This window comes from Natrix helvetica (assembly GCF_964273705.1).
Source record: "Natrix helvetica genome assembly, chromosome: 1".
Taxonomy (NCBI): Eukaryota; Metazoa; Chordata; class Lepidosauria; order Squamata; family Natricidae; genus Natrix; species Natrix helvetica.
In genome coordinates, this window is record NC_138548.1 from 47,239,149 (window position 1) to 47,253,005 (window position 13,857).

At 45.4% G+C, this 13,857-nt stretch overlaps 1 protein-coding gene across 1 annotated transcript in view; it reads left to right on the plus strand.

Moving 5' to 3' along the window:
- Positions 1-11,035, plus strand: part of PPP4R3A (protein phosphatase 4 regulatory subunit 3A) — a 35,493-nt gene extending 24,458 nt beyond the window's left edge. The window contains exons 14-15 of the mRNA XM_081937190.1: positions 1,070-1,296; positions 10,205-11,035. Coding sequence (XP_081793316.1) covers positions 1,070-1,296; positions 10,205-10,303 — 326 coding nt within the window. The 3' untranslated portion in view covers positions 10,304-11,035. The remainder of the gene's footprint in view (positions 1-1,069; positions 1,297-10,204) is intronic.
- Positions 11,036-13,857: the final 2,822 nt, after the last annotated feature.

Below are 13,857 nucleotides of genomic sequence, written 5' to 3' on the forward strand. Positions count from 1 at the left end.
ATTAATCAGTGCAATGACTTGCCTCCAGAAAGAGTCCTCCGTCACTGGGGATTTTTAAGAGATTGGACAACCATTTGTCTGAAATGGTATAGGGTTCCCTGCTTAAGCAGGCGATTGGGTTAGCAGACCTCCAAGGACCCTTCCAACTCTGCTATTCTGTTATACTACTATTGCCAAGATATAGTTGTAATCTAATGCCAACTTAAGGGTGGCTCAGTGGCTAAGACACTGAGCTTGTCGATCAGAAAGGATGGTAGTTCGAATCCTTAGCACTGCGTAATGGAGTGAGCTCCCGTTACTTGTCCCAGCTTCTGCCAACCTACCAATTCGAAAGCATGTAAAAATGCAAAAATAGGAACCACCTTTGGTGGGAATTCCGTGCGCCTTTGGCGTCTAGTGATGCCAGCCACATGACCACAGAGACATCTTTGGACAGCACTGGCTCTTTGGCTTTGAAACGGGGATGAGCACTGCCCCGTAGAGTCGGGAACGACTAGCACATATGTGCGAGGGGAACCTTTACCTTTAATGCCAACTTGGATTTGCTATTCTTTTTAGATCTGGTTATAACACTTCAATCATAAAAACAAGTTAGCAAGAAATGTCTGTCTGAATTAAATTTACCTGACTGTTTTTGGATAATAAATAGATATTGAAGTTATCAATATAATAGATAAATAGGTATCTATCTATAGACAGAATAATTATGGTATCTATTCAGCAATTCTTCTGTGAATCACTTTCAACAATGAATACAATATAAATTTGTAATAAATGAAAGTAATGCAAAACATATCAGTAGTCAGCAACAGTTTATAAAGCAGGTAAAAGAATAATTGAAACTTTAGAATAGAACTAAAATTTAGTCAGTTGAAATTCACAGATTTAAAGATCTTTGGAAAAATGTATTTAGTAGTGCGCAGGTATAGGTAACAACTAATGTCCTTTCCATTTGGAGGAAAGATGGTGATAAAATGTCATTGAAATAAGCAAAGGTACTCCAGTAATATCTTTATCCTATTTGTTTAATAGTCCAACTTGTTTCAGCAATGTTTGTTTTACATTCTAGTTAAAGAAAGTGAAGAAAAGGAGGTCCTTCTGAAAACTAACATTTCTGGTCGCCAGAGTCCAAGTTTTAAACTTTCCTTCTCAAGTGGTACAAAGACTAACCTCACCAGCCAGTCATCAGCAAGTAATTTGCCTGGGTCTCCTGGATCTCCAGGATCTCCTGGGTCACCAGGATCTCCAGGATCAGTTTCTAAAAGCACATCTCAGATGGCAGCTATAACTACAAAGGTACATTTTTCCCTTTAGTCTAATCACGCCTCAGTATTATGTTTTCCATATTATTTAATCAATCCTGTTGTACAAATAGAATTCCATTTGGTTGAATAGAGTTTGTGTTTGTTTCTCTAGTTTTGTATCTGCTTAATAATTAACTGCTTTAAAATAATTATCATTGTTTGTATCTAGTTCCCCTTTATTGTATTTTATTATCCATGTTGGAAATGTAAAGAATAATTCAGGGGTCTCCAACCCACCCACCCCCGGTCCATGACCCAATGATGGGCTGCAGCCTATTCAGAACCAGGCTGCAGAAGTAGTAGGCGAGCACATAAGTTTGAAGCTGCATTTGTTAAAGTGGCACATGTGTGCGTGAAACCATCCTCTCTCCCATCCCAACTAATTTTGTTGCATTTAAGTACAATGACAATAAAGATTATACTTATCCCCTGCTCCACTGCCACCACCAGTCCACCAAGACAGAAAGATTGGGGACCGCTGGAATAATTGATATAAATTAATCTAGTAATGATTAAGAGATTGGGGTCAGGACTCTCTTGAATTTCTCAACATGATGGTTAAAATGCATACTTTTAGAAAACTTAGAGAGGATTCACTATAGAAGATTTCACCTGAGGATGCTAGGTGAAAACTGCCCTCCAATTTATCTTCTCCCCTCAGTTCTTTTTCAATTTCCAAATTATCAGAGATGTTGAGACTGTTCTATACTTCTCTTGAGATGAATTGCTTCACCTTTGCTTTGGCTTTCCCATATATCCTGATCTACAATAAAGCACTTAAAGAATGATGATTTTTTATTGGGGGACGTGAAATAAAATTGAAAATCATTAGCTTTCCCAATGGGTCTATAGCTATTAAATCTTTTCAGGGATGTGACAAATGCAATAATAAACTGGCATCTGTGGATGGGCACTCAAATGTGCCTTTCATATCAAATATTTGACAAAACATTTCAGACACTTCATACCAATAGATCGATTATTAGCTGCTTTGGTGGAAAATTGGTTTCCTGACAGCAGTCTTAACCTTTTGGTTGAATCAGTCCTATTTGCGGTTCAGTAAGAGCAATGTAATTTTCCAGTTGAAGTTACGAAACTCTTTCATAAAAGTTAGGGCCAGTGTAATTTTTCCATTCCATTCAATAGATCTGGAGTGACCTCCATTCTCTCAAGATACAATGGTTTATTTTGTAGTTTGGACTGTATGTCTCCATTGGTTTTGGCATGTATTCATTTGTTCTTGGGGACTAACAGTTTCACTTAAATGTATCTGCCATCCAATCAGATCGGATAGATATACTCCACATTTATTCCTTTGAATGTTGCCATATTGTGAGACTTAGGAATCTCACTTTTTCCACAGGTTCCCTACCCTGGGGAATGCCCTTTCCCTTGAGATCCAGCAAGCCTCTGTCCTCTTGAACCTCTAGAAAGTCATAATGAGCTGGCTGTTTCCTGAAGTACTAGAATACAATAAAGTTGGACGATGTAAAAAACTATATATATTTGTCATAGTCAGGTTTTAGGATATGTTGTGAACAGCATTCATTTAGTAATAAAAGCAAGACAATAACCTAAGGAATAAATATTTTCCAGGGCGCTGCTCTGGAGAGTCCAAGCAAGGGTTAAATACAGCCAATCTGCCCAGAACTGAATTGAAACTTTAAACCACGCCTCTGGTGCTGATTATCTTCAGTTTTTTTCAATTCAGCTAGTCCAGTGGACGCGCTTCGAGTTTCTCTTCAATTCTAAATAGATTGCTTGGACTCTCAATTATACTACTGAAAAGAAAAGATCGTGTTATTTATGTGGAGCAGGCTTGGTGAGATAAATCTACTTTAAATCCCAATTTGGTTTCTCTCTCGCCCTTGGTCCTCCCGGTGTCCCGATCTTGCACGGGCCCTGCAGGGTCACAGACAGCTGTTGGGGAAGCGCGTGGGTTGGACTGCCGCCAGCGCCACCACAGCAACCCTGCTGCGGGCGGAAATCCCTGCTGAGAGTTCCGTTGTCGTCCGTGCTTTTTACAAGCCGGCATTCGGCACGGCCCCTCAGGGCTCTCCTAAGCATTAGCGGCAACTTTAAAGCATCTGGAGAGGCGGCAGGGAGTTCCGACCTCCATTTGGAGCCGCCTGTTTTGTTTCGATTTCGATTTAACCGCATGCCGCAGCTGCTGAAACCTGACTCATAGCAGGAGTGGTGTGGAGACCTCATTGACCGGTCAGACCGGCGATCTGGGCCCCCAGCCTTTCAGACTGAAGCGGCAAGTGCTTGTGGTTGCCTGGATCGCAACCCTTACCTTCCTGCAGGCGCTGGGAGCTGGATTTGCTCGCGCCATAACCCTCCCTGGCAAAAAAATCTTCCTGCAACCTTCTGTGTCTCTTCCTGAGCATTTTGGCTTGCGGTGGGCTACTGTGAGGTGGTGAGTGGAGGTGGTTCCCTACCTGTCTCGTTTAAGGCCCTTTATTAATGCCATGGCAGATCAGACCCCAGAAAACCCTGAACCAATGGGGGTTTCCTCCAGAGCCTTCGCTAGGCAGGCTGACAAGGCTGCCAGGGAGGCCATCAGAGGCTCTAAACCTTATTCCAAACCGGGCCTAAGCAGGGATCGAGGCAGGATAAGGACGCCATACGCCACCAGAAGGCCCTAGAAAAACAATTTTCCAAGGCCCAGCAACAGGCCCAAGCCTCCCAGTTGGTGGACTCTCAGGAATCCTCTGGGGAGGTTGCCCTTGCCCAGGCTCAACCTATCTCCGATAGGTAAGGGGAAGGCCAAGAATTCTCGCCCACGGCTTCTTTGGCCATGGCAGCTTCCCCAGGCCCCTCGATGGCGGATCAGGCCGACCTAATCGCCTGTCCTTCAGACCTGGAGGAGGGGCCAGCCCCCGTGGGGCCCTTGGCACCTCAACTTCTACCCCCCAGGCCCAGACCCAGGCTTCGTCCAGTCAAGGACCAGGGGCCCAACCTTTCAGCGGAAATGCAAGAGGTCATCAACAGGGCTATTTCTCAGGGCATTGAAGCGGGCATGCAACAGAGAGGCAAACGCACTTGCAAGACCCGCCATCTGGAGCCCCAGGCAGCTCCCAGTATTGCATCCTTCTCCCAGCCTCCTCAGTCCCCTCCATTCCTCCCTAGCCTCGGAGGATTCAGCCTGGGAAGAGGAGGAAGACTTATTACCTAGGCAAGAACCTGAGTTCTCGGGGGATGAAGGTGGTTCTTCCGAAAAGCCTAACTTTTCGGGCCTATTTAAATTGACCAACTTCAAAACCATCCTGGATAAGCTAAGGTGGCGACCCGCATGGGGTCTACCCCCTCAACTCTGAAAGCACAAGACCCAGATGGTCTATCTGGGGACCTTTTTGAAGAACCTGTGTCGTCCCAGGAGATAGTCCCAGTTCCCAAACTATTCCTCAACATGGTTCAAAAGCAATGGTTGCAGCCTGCTACCATGGCTACCCCCAGCAACAATGATAAGAAGCTTTATACAGTAGATGCCTGCCTGGAGGATTTGCTTAAGCTACCTCCAATTGATCCTCCCGTGGCGGCACTCACTTCCATGTCTGTTCTTCCCCCTGACTTACTAGAGGGGCTCAAGGCTGAGGACAAAAGGACCGAGACTGCTTGCCACAAGACTCACCAGGTGGCAGCATGGGTGATTAAGTCGTCCGCCTCAGCCTCCTTCCTTTCCAGGGCAGCCCTGCTCTGGTTGAGGCAGTTGCTGAGAAAAATTCTGGCCAAGGACACCAAGTTGAGGCAGGATATCAACAAGATCATGGCAGCCATGGAGTACACCGCCAATGCCACCCTGAGCGCTGCCAAGTTTGCCTCCCGAGCCCTAGCGTCTAATGTCACCACCAGGCTCCTCCTGTGGCTGAGACACTGGAACGTGGATATGCGTTCCAAGTGGAAGCTTGTCACAGCCCCCTTTAAAGGGGACAAGCTCTTCGGGGAGGTCCTGGATCCTGTCCTAGTAGAAAACAAGGACAAGAAGAAGGTGATGCCATCGGTCACTAAGAAGTCTGATCGGAAGGGTTCCAACTCCTACAGGAGGCAACCCTTTCGGAACACTGAGCCTTTCACTAGCTCCGCCCCATTTCATCGGGTGCAGTGACGTGCGGTGAGGTTTATGACTGGTGAGGCACTGACACAGTGCTGAGTTTCAAATATTTTTAGACTTGTGGACTTCCACTCCCAGAATTCCACAGCCAGGCATGCTCAGTTCCAATTTAAAGCGACAGCATGTTTTTCTCCTTTGCTCCTTCTTTCTTTTTCTTTTTCTTCTCCTTCCCCTCCTTCCTCCCTCTCTCCCTTCCTCCCCCTCTCTCAAACACACACACACACACACACACAGAAGTTGGATTGGACTATCTCTCCTACCCCTTCCCTCTCTCACTCACTCTCAAACAAACCCCCACACACACAAAAGTTGGATTGGATATCTTTTCCAGTGGCTTGAAAGCAGCTCCTCTGCCATCCCCCCCCCCCCATTCCCCTGCTGCCTTTCCCAAACACCTCCACCATTGCAAATGCAGCCTGCTGTCTGGGTGGGAAATGCCTGGAACACAATAAAGCCCACCCACCACCTCCTGCTGGCAGGCTGGGGTGAGAGGAGAGGCAGAGAAGCCGGAGGGGAGCCGAGCCAAGCCTTCCAAAAAAAAGAGGCTGGGGGGAAGTGTGTGTACTACAGCATGGCTCTTTGCCTGGCTTCCTGCCTCCTCCTGTGGTCTCGCTTGTGCTCTCCCTCCCCAAGTGTAGTTTGATTGCAGGTGGAGCCACGTTGCCTTTTCAAACTTGTAATCAGTGAAGCTGGGCTAGATTTTTATATAGTTTTATCCAGCTGTGTGTGTGAGAGAGAGAAATGAATGGGGGCCTGGGGAGAAAGTCACTACACTTGGGGAGGGAGAGCACCAGTGAGGTTAAGCAGAGTCATCCACAGTGAGGCAGCAACTAGCTCAGCTTTTTCCTTTTACTTTTTTTTTTCATGATGAGAGTGGTGAGGCTGTGCCTCACTTGCCTCACCTGACTGCACGTCACTGATCGGGTGTATCCCCAGCAAACCGATCGGTCCCAAGACCGTCAGTTCTTTCGCGACATAGGTCGCCAGCAACACTACTCCAAACGCCACTTTCGGGGGTCTGGTTCACACCCCTTCAGGAGATACAAATGACCATCAATGGTCAGCTCCCATAGGAGGGCATCTCCAGTTATTTCACGCCAAGTAGGAACAGATCACGTTGGACCAGTGGGTCCTACAAACGATCCGCATGGGCCTCACCTTGGAGTTCCTCCCCCTCCCCCCCCCCCCCGCCACTTCATCAGGTGCCCCGTCCCTTCATGCCCAGTCAAACGGTCCCTCATGGAACAGGAGATCAGGCATCTCAGGGATATCAGGGCCATAGAGGCTGTTCTGGCGGGTCAAGAGGGACAGGATTTTACTCAATCCTGTTCCTGGTTCCCAAAAATTCCGGGGGGTGGAGTGGAATATTGGACCTAAAAAGATTAAACTATCATGTAACCTATCGAAGGTTCAAAATGCAGTCCCTCCAGTCCATCCTGGGATGCATCAGGCCGGGGGATATACTGACATCCCTAGACCTCAAAGAGGCCTACCTCCACGTACCCATCCGCAAAGCCCACTGCCGATACCTGAGATTCACTTACGCAGGCCCCCATTACCATTATCTAGCCTTGCCGTTCGGCCTGTCATCGGCCCCCAGGACATTTACGAAGATCCTCGCGGCGGTGGCAGCCTTCCTCAGATCCCATCCAATGAGACTGCACTGCTACCTGGATGATGTCCTCATCCAGTCGTCATCCCACCAACAGGCGACCAGAGACCTGGAGTACACCATCCAGGTGCTTCAAGACCACGGATTCTCCGTAAACCTGGAGAAAAGTCATCTTCTTCCGACAACCAGACTACAACATCTAGGGGCCGTCATCGATACCGTCTCCTGCCAGGTCTTCCTATCTCCGGAGAGGGTGACCAGCCTCAGGGAGAGAGTCGCACAAGTGCAGCGGTCGTCCCTGGCCAAGGTGGTTCAGCTGTCTCAGCTTCTAGGCAAAATGATCTCGTGCCTGTCCATCGTGCCTTGGGCAAGACTCCACTCCCGTCCGCTCCAGTGGCTCCTGCTCCCTTACCAAAGGGCCAACGAAAGCAGCTCGATGAAGCTAATCCCGGTCTCCTCAGAGGTGTGGCGTTCCCTCAGGTGGTGGTTGTCCCCTGCCCTGACAAAGGGGTCCCCCTTCAAAGAACCTGTCCGTCTCACCATCACGACGGACGCCAGCCTTTACGGCTGGGGAGCTCATTGTCACAGTCAACTGGCGCAGGGCAGGTGGTCTCCTTCCTAGGCTGCTCACAGCATCAACTGGCTGGAACTGAGGGCAGTCAGGTTGGCCCTCCGACAGTTCCAGTCCAGCATACATGGGCGCCACATGAGGATTCTGATGGACAATGTTGCAACAAAGGCGCACATCAACCGCCAAGGGGGCACTCGCTCCAGATCCTTGATGTCAGAGGCCGGACTCCTAGGACGGTGGGCGGAGAAGCACCTCCTGTTCCTACAGGCAGAACACATCTCGGGCACGACCAACCCCCAGGTGGACTGGCTGAGCAGGGACACAGTAGACCACTCAGAGTGGCGCCTGCATCCGCACCTGTTCCAGCAATTGTCCCAGAGGTTCGCCCGTCTGCAGTTAGACCTGTTCGCCACCGCATCCAACACGCAGCTCCTGAGGTTTTTTATGAGGTTCCACGACCCGCGTGCCGAAGGAGTCAACGCCTTGCACTATCCTTGGCCGTGGGGACTACTGTACGCCTTCCCTCCGTTGCCTCTACTTCCCAGAGTCATCCGGAAGATCCTGTCGGAGGAGGCGGAGGTACTGCTGATGGCACCGTTCTGGCCCAGGAGCACCTGGTTTGCAGACCTGGTGAGCCTCTCTGTCGAACCACTGTGGCGGATCTCTCCTCAGGAGATCTTTCTCAGCCAGGGGGCTCATCCACATCCGGAGCCCCAGTGGTTGCAACTAGCCCTCTGGCACTTGAGAGGGATCTCCTGAGCAGAGGCAGTTTCTTGGCCAAAGTGATCTGCACCATCCAAGCGTCCAGGCATCCGTCCACGACCTGGATCTGTGACGCTACCTGGAGAACCTTCGCCAGCTGGTGCTCTGCTCGTGGATCTTCAGCCTCCTCAGCCTCGGTCCCTGTCATCCTAGACTTCCTGCAAGATGGTTTGGACAAGGGCCTGGCGCCTAACATTCTACGGCGTCAGGTGGCGGCTATTTCAACCATCCTGGCTCCCGATGGACATTCCTCGCTCAGCCGGCATCCTACCATTTGCAGTTTTCTCAGGGGCACAACTAACCTGAGACCCCCAGTGGTTCACAGATATCCATCCTAGGACCTCAACGTAGTGCTATGTGCCCTTATTGACCCCTGTTTGAACCACTCAGAACTGCCAGTCTCAAACATCTGACATTTAAGGCAGCATTTTTGGTTGCCATCACCTCAGCTCGACGTATTTCGGAGTTGCCTGCCCTGTCCGTCAGAGAGGACTTATGATTGATTCGACAATACAGGGTAATTCTGAGGCTGGACCCATCGTTCATCCCCAAAATCAACTCCTGGTTCCACCGAGCCCAGCAGGTAGTTCTCCCAGACTTTTGTCCGCATCCTAGACATCCGAGGGAGAAGCGCTGGCACTTGCTAGATGTTCGCAGGATGCTTCGCAGGTACATCAAGTGCACGGCGGGGTTTCAACGATCTGAATCACTCCATATCATTCCAGCCCGCTTCCCAGAGCAGGAAAGTGTCTTCTTCGGTGGGTAGCTGAGGGCCTACATCGCCCTTGCTCATGTCCTGCAGTCCAAACCTGTGCCTCACAACATTACAGCACATTCGATTAGGAGCGCCGCCACCACGGCAGCCTGGGCGACCCAGGCACCAATTGAGGAAATTTGCAAGGCGGCTACCTGGACTTCATTGTCTCCATTCATCCAAAATTATAAGTTGGACACCTTTGCTTCAGCGGAAGGGGCATTCGGGAGGCGTGTTCTTCAAGGCATTCACACCAGTGGAGAGACTCTGAATGCTGCTGCTTCCCGCCCTAGTGACAATTAGCTTGGGCATGTCCCTTGCTTGGACTCTCCAGAGCAGCGCCCTGGAAAATGACCATTGTCTTACCTGAAGGGTCATTTTCAGGGCACTGCGAAGGAGAGTCCACCCCACCCTGGGGTCTGGCTCCGCTGGTGACGGTTTGAACGTTACGGTTCCAGTTGGTTTGGTTTTCTTATTGACTTGTTTACATTGTTGGACTTCTCAGCGCGCAACAGTTCCACGTCTTCATTGAAAAAATCTGAAGATAATCAGCACCAGAGATGTGGTTTAAAGTTTCAATTCAGTTCTGGGCAGATTGGCTGTATTTAATCCCTTGCTTGGACTCTCCTTCGCAGCACCCTGAAAACGACCCTTCAGGAAAGACAATGGTCATTCCGAGTGCTAAATAGACATCATTGTATGTTTTAAGATGTGGATAAACTCAGATTAGACAGAACATGTGGTAGGGTAACAATTCATAATCTTTAAATTTCAGGCACCTAATTCTTTACAAATCACCTGAACATTTCTTAGTCGTAATAATGATAAAGCCATTTACCGAGTTACTGCAATAATATTACTGTGTGGTGGTTCAGTGTATTTGTAATTTCTAATTTAAATACTGTAAACTTTAAATATTATAAATATTATAATTTAAATATAAATATTGCAATGAAATATTGTAAACATTGTGTTTTACAAATTTATCAAGGTATTATAGTTCTACATGAAACAGTTCATTTAACTGGTAAATTACATTTATGAATGAAATTCAGTTCAATTTACAAATGGTTTTTAACTTTTTCAGAGAGGACTAGTTGGGCTCGTAGACTATCCTGATGACGATGAGGAAGAGGATGAAGAAACTCTACCTTTGACACAAAAAACAAAATTAGAGTCTTCATAATGACAAGTCTGAAGACCAGTATGGATTATGATATAAACTAGTTTTCCGGGTTTCCAGAGTGGGAAGTCCATATTACAAAAATAATAAACTCTAATGAATTACTGTGTATAACACAGATCAACTTTAATACAGATTTCTGCTAATCAGTGCCAATTTGGCAGAGCAGAAGAAGAGGAAATACTACGCTTTATGGAAAAACATGCCTTTGACCTCTCCAGCTTGGACCACACATTGCCCTTTTCTCAGGGAAGGAAATGGAAAATACAACGCCAACAGGGCAGGAGTTTTGATGGTGGAATTCTGGATTGGCTGTTCAGTTGTTACAATCAGATTATGATTTCTTGGACCATGTATGAGATTTTGAAGACAAGGCTTTTCTGCCATAATTCTTCATTAACTAAGAATGCCAGCAGTTTCTTTATATAAAGAGACCTGCCTTTAAAACCACACATTCTGAACATTTTAGTCAAACTTCAACAGATTTAAAAAAAAAAACTCTCTGCGGGGGTGGGGGCTCAAAATGTTTCCTCTTTTTTTAATCTGTTCCCTTTTGCCCTTTAAACTGCAGATTTTTGTTTGGAGATGAGGGATATATCTGTCCCTTAATTAAAAGATTGAATGGAATTCTAGATGTCACTTTTATGTCATAATTTTATTTTTATTTTGCCCCGAGTGTATGCTTGGTTGTTGAGTATATATTTGGGACCATTAAAATTTTTTGATGTAATATAATCTCACTGTTGTGCTGGTACCTGTTTCATATGTGTAATTCTGTTCTACATCACATTTCCTAATGTGTTTAGAATTTTATGGGAGATGGTATAGTTTTTATTGAAAAAGAGCAAATTAATCTTGCCACAATGTGCATACAAAAGCAATACTATTTTGTGACTAAATATTTTATATTAAACTTTACATCATCAACTGTCTTGAAACAATTCAGGGAAATAGGTTGATTTTTTTTACCAGAAAAATACTTTTTAAGTAATCTATAAATATGAAATTAGTATTCCAAAGAGATTTTGAAATTTCTTAACTCGGAACATACTGGTATGTTTAAATTCAATTTAAAGTGGTTATCAAGAATACAGTCATACTAACACATTTGAATTTTGAAAATAAAAAAAATTAAAATTAAGGACTACAGCATTAGTGGTATTTTTTAAAAGTGATTCCCTTTGGAATACCAGTTTTAATGTTGCACATTATTCTGGGCTTATGACATTTTTATGAGAATTCAATTAAACTCATTCTTGGTAAGAAAGAAAGTTATTTTAGGGAGGAAATAGTTATCATTGCCTTACTGCATAGTAGACTAATTAAAAAAACTGTTATACAGATTTTATTTGAATGCGCTTAACGATGCTAGTCATCAAAATATAGCAATTTTTCTGTAAAAGTACAGATTTCAAGTATGATTTATATCCAGTTTCCTCATTTCTTCACAGTTTAGAATACTTATTCTTTAGGTTAAAACTTCACATAAAATTCCAATGCCCAAGTATTGTGCTTTACAAAATTGTCTTGGTTTTTTTTAGATGTATTAGCTGCAAATACATATTAGATATATTTACTGTTTATCCTAATAACACAGTTCTCCAACAATTCACCAGGGAATAAGGAGACATCTGTGTTGTTGCTTCCAGTGATTTACTATCCATTCCATGGATAATTGTGAGCAATGGTGATGGCAAGCACACAACTATGTTATTGCTAAATTGACTTTTTCCTAATTTTATCTACTCAATGACAATCATCTTGTTGTCCTCATGAGATACTTACATATAAGTCAGGAAGCCATGGTAAGGTCAGAACATGAAAACTGAAACAGACTGCTTCCAGATTGGCAGAGGAGCATGACAAGGCTGTGTACTCTCCCTTTGATTATTCAATTTACATGCTGAAGCTGGATTGGAAGATGAACATTGCATGCAATTAACATGGGAACAAATTAGACTATGTTCCTCCATCAATGATGCTACCCTTATCTCAACCCTAACCCAACATTTAGGTCATCTTATGTCAAATCTTCCAATTCCAGAAAGTAACGAGTTTCCTGCTTCTATATATCGCAGAGCAAGAAATATAAACTTTGTTTAATTACATCTCCCTCCATTGAGACCACACCAGCTTTGAAAATCATTGAGCGATTCCTAAGATGTACTTGTATTTTAGGACAGAATACAGGTAATCCTTGCTTATCAAAACACATTTGGGACTTTAAGTTCCAATGCTAAATGCTACAGTTGCCAGGGGGGAAAAAATCACATGATTGTACTGGATTTATGACACGAGACAGAGTATTTGTAGCTCAGGTTGTAGGTTTTGGCAGGTGTTTGTTCTCCAAGCTTGCTTTAGCTCCTGGGTGTTTCGTTACCAAACTAGGTAACATCCTCAACAGGATTTCTGGGTGAAGTGTCTTGTTCATTTATATAGGTCCTAGGTGGTCAATTGGTCTTGTCACAAGGCCAACCTACTTCACCCCAAAAACCCATGTTACTTGGTTTGGTAACAAAGCATCCCAGAAGCTAAACAGCAAGCTCGGAGAACAGACCCCTGCCAAAATCTTATTAGTTAAATTGTGTGAAAGAAACCCAGTGACCTCTGTGGCTGAGCAAGGGCTTGAACTTAGATCTCTCGCATCAAAGTTGAACACTTTTCAAATGCTACACTGTCTCTCTTAGTTGATTTTAGTTAATTTTAATTGAATCTGTTCTTTTAAAATGCTGCCTTGCATTTGAGAGGAGAGCATCCCTCTTTATGAAGCTGTTAATTTTTTTTCTGAAAGTCAGCATAAGTAGAGGGACTCCAAAACAAACATTTTTGATACTCTAAAGGTGGAGAATAAAATCTTAATTTAGTTTTATTCTTGAATGTATAGTGTAGAAATTTACAGTAAACTCTGATTCTTTTAAAAAACAAATATAGAATTATGTGGCATCAGGATCTTTATTTTTAACAAGGGTTACATTATTTCAGGAACTCAGTACTTTTTAAAATCACTATGAGGTTGAATTTATTTTAGGAACTTTTCCTTTTTTTTGTTTCCCCAAAATTCCTGCTTTTAATCTAAATCTACAAAACACTTAGTAAAAAGGTTAAAACCACTTGCAAATACCGTGTTTCCCTGCAAATACCGTGTTTCCCTGAAAATACAACCTGTCCTGAAACCAAGGCCTTGCCACATTTTTCGCATGGGCAAAAATATAAAACCCCACCTTGAAAATAAGGCCCTGGACAACCCCCCTCCATCCAGGCAGGGCACCCCTCACCGACCTAGCGGTATCCCGAAAGCACCAAGCTGCGGGAGGTGGGGGGAGAAAGGTGCTCACGTTGCTTGCCACCTTTGGGATAGCGCTAGGTTGGGAGTGGTGTTCTGCCTAGGCAGAGGGGGGTGGCAAGCGGGCTTCCGAAGAGCCGGGCACAGCTTCAGGGGTGAAGCAGCCATGAGGTGACCACACTCACAAGAGGCTGGCAAACCCCCTCTCCAGCTGGGCAGAGCACCATTCACTGACCTAGGAATATCCCTAAGGCGCCAAGCCACGTGATGCTCT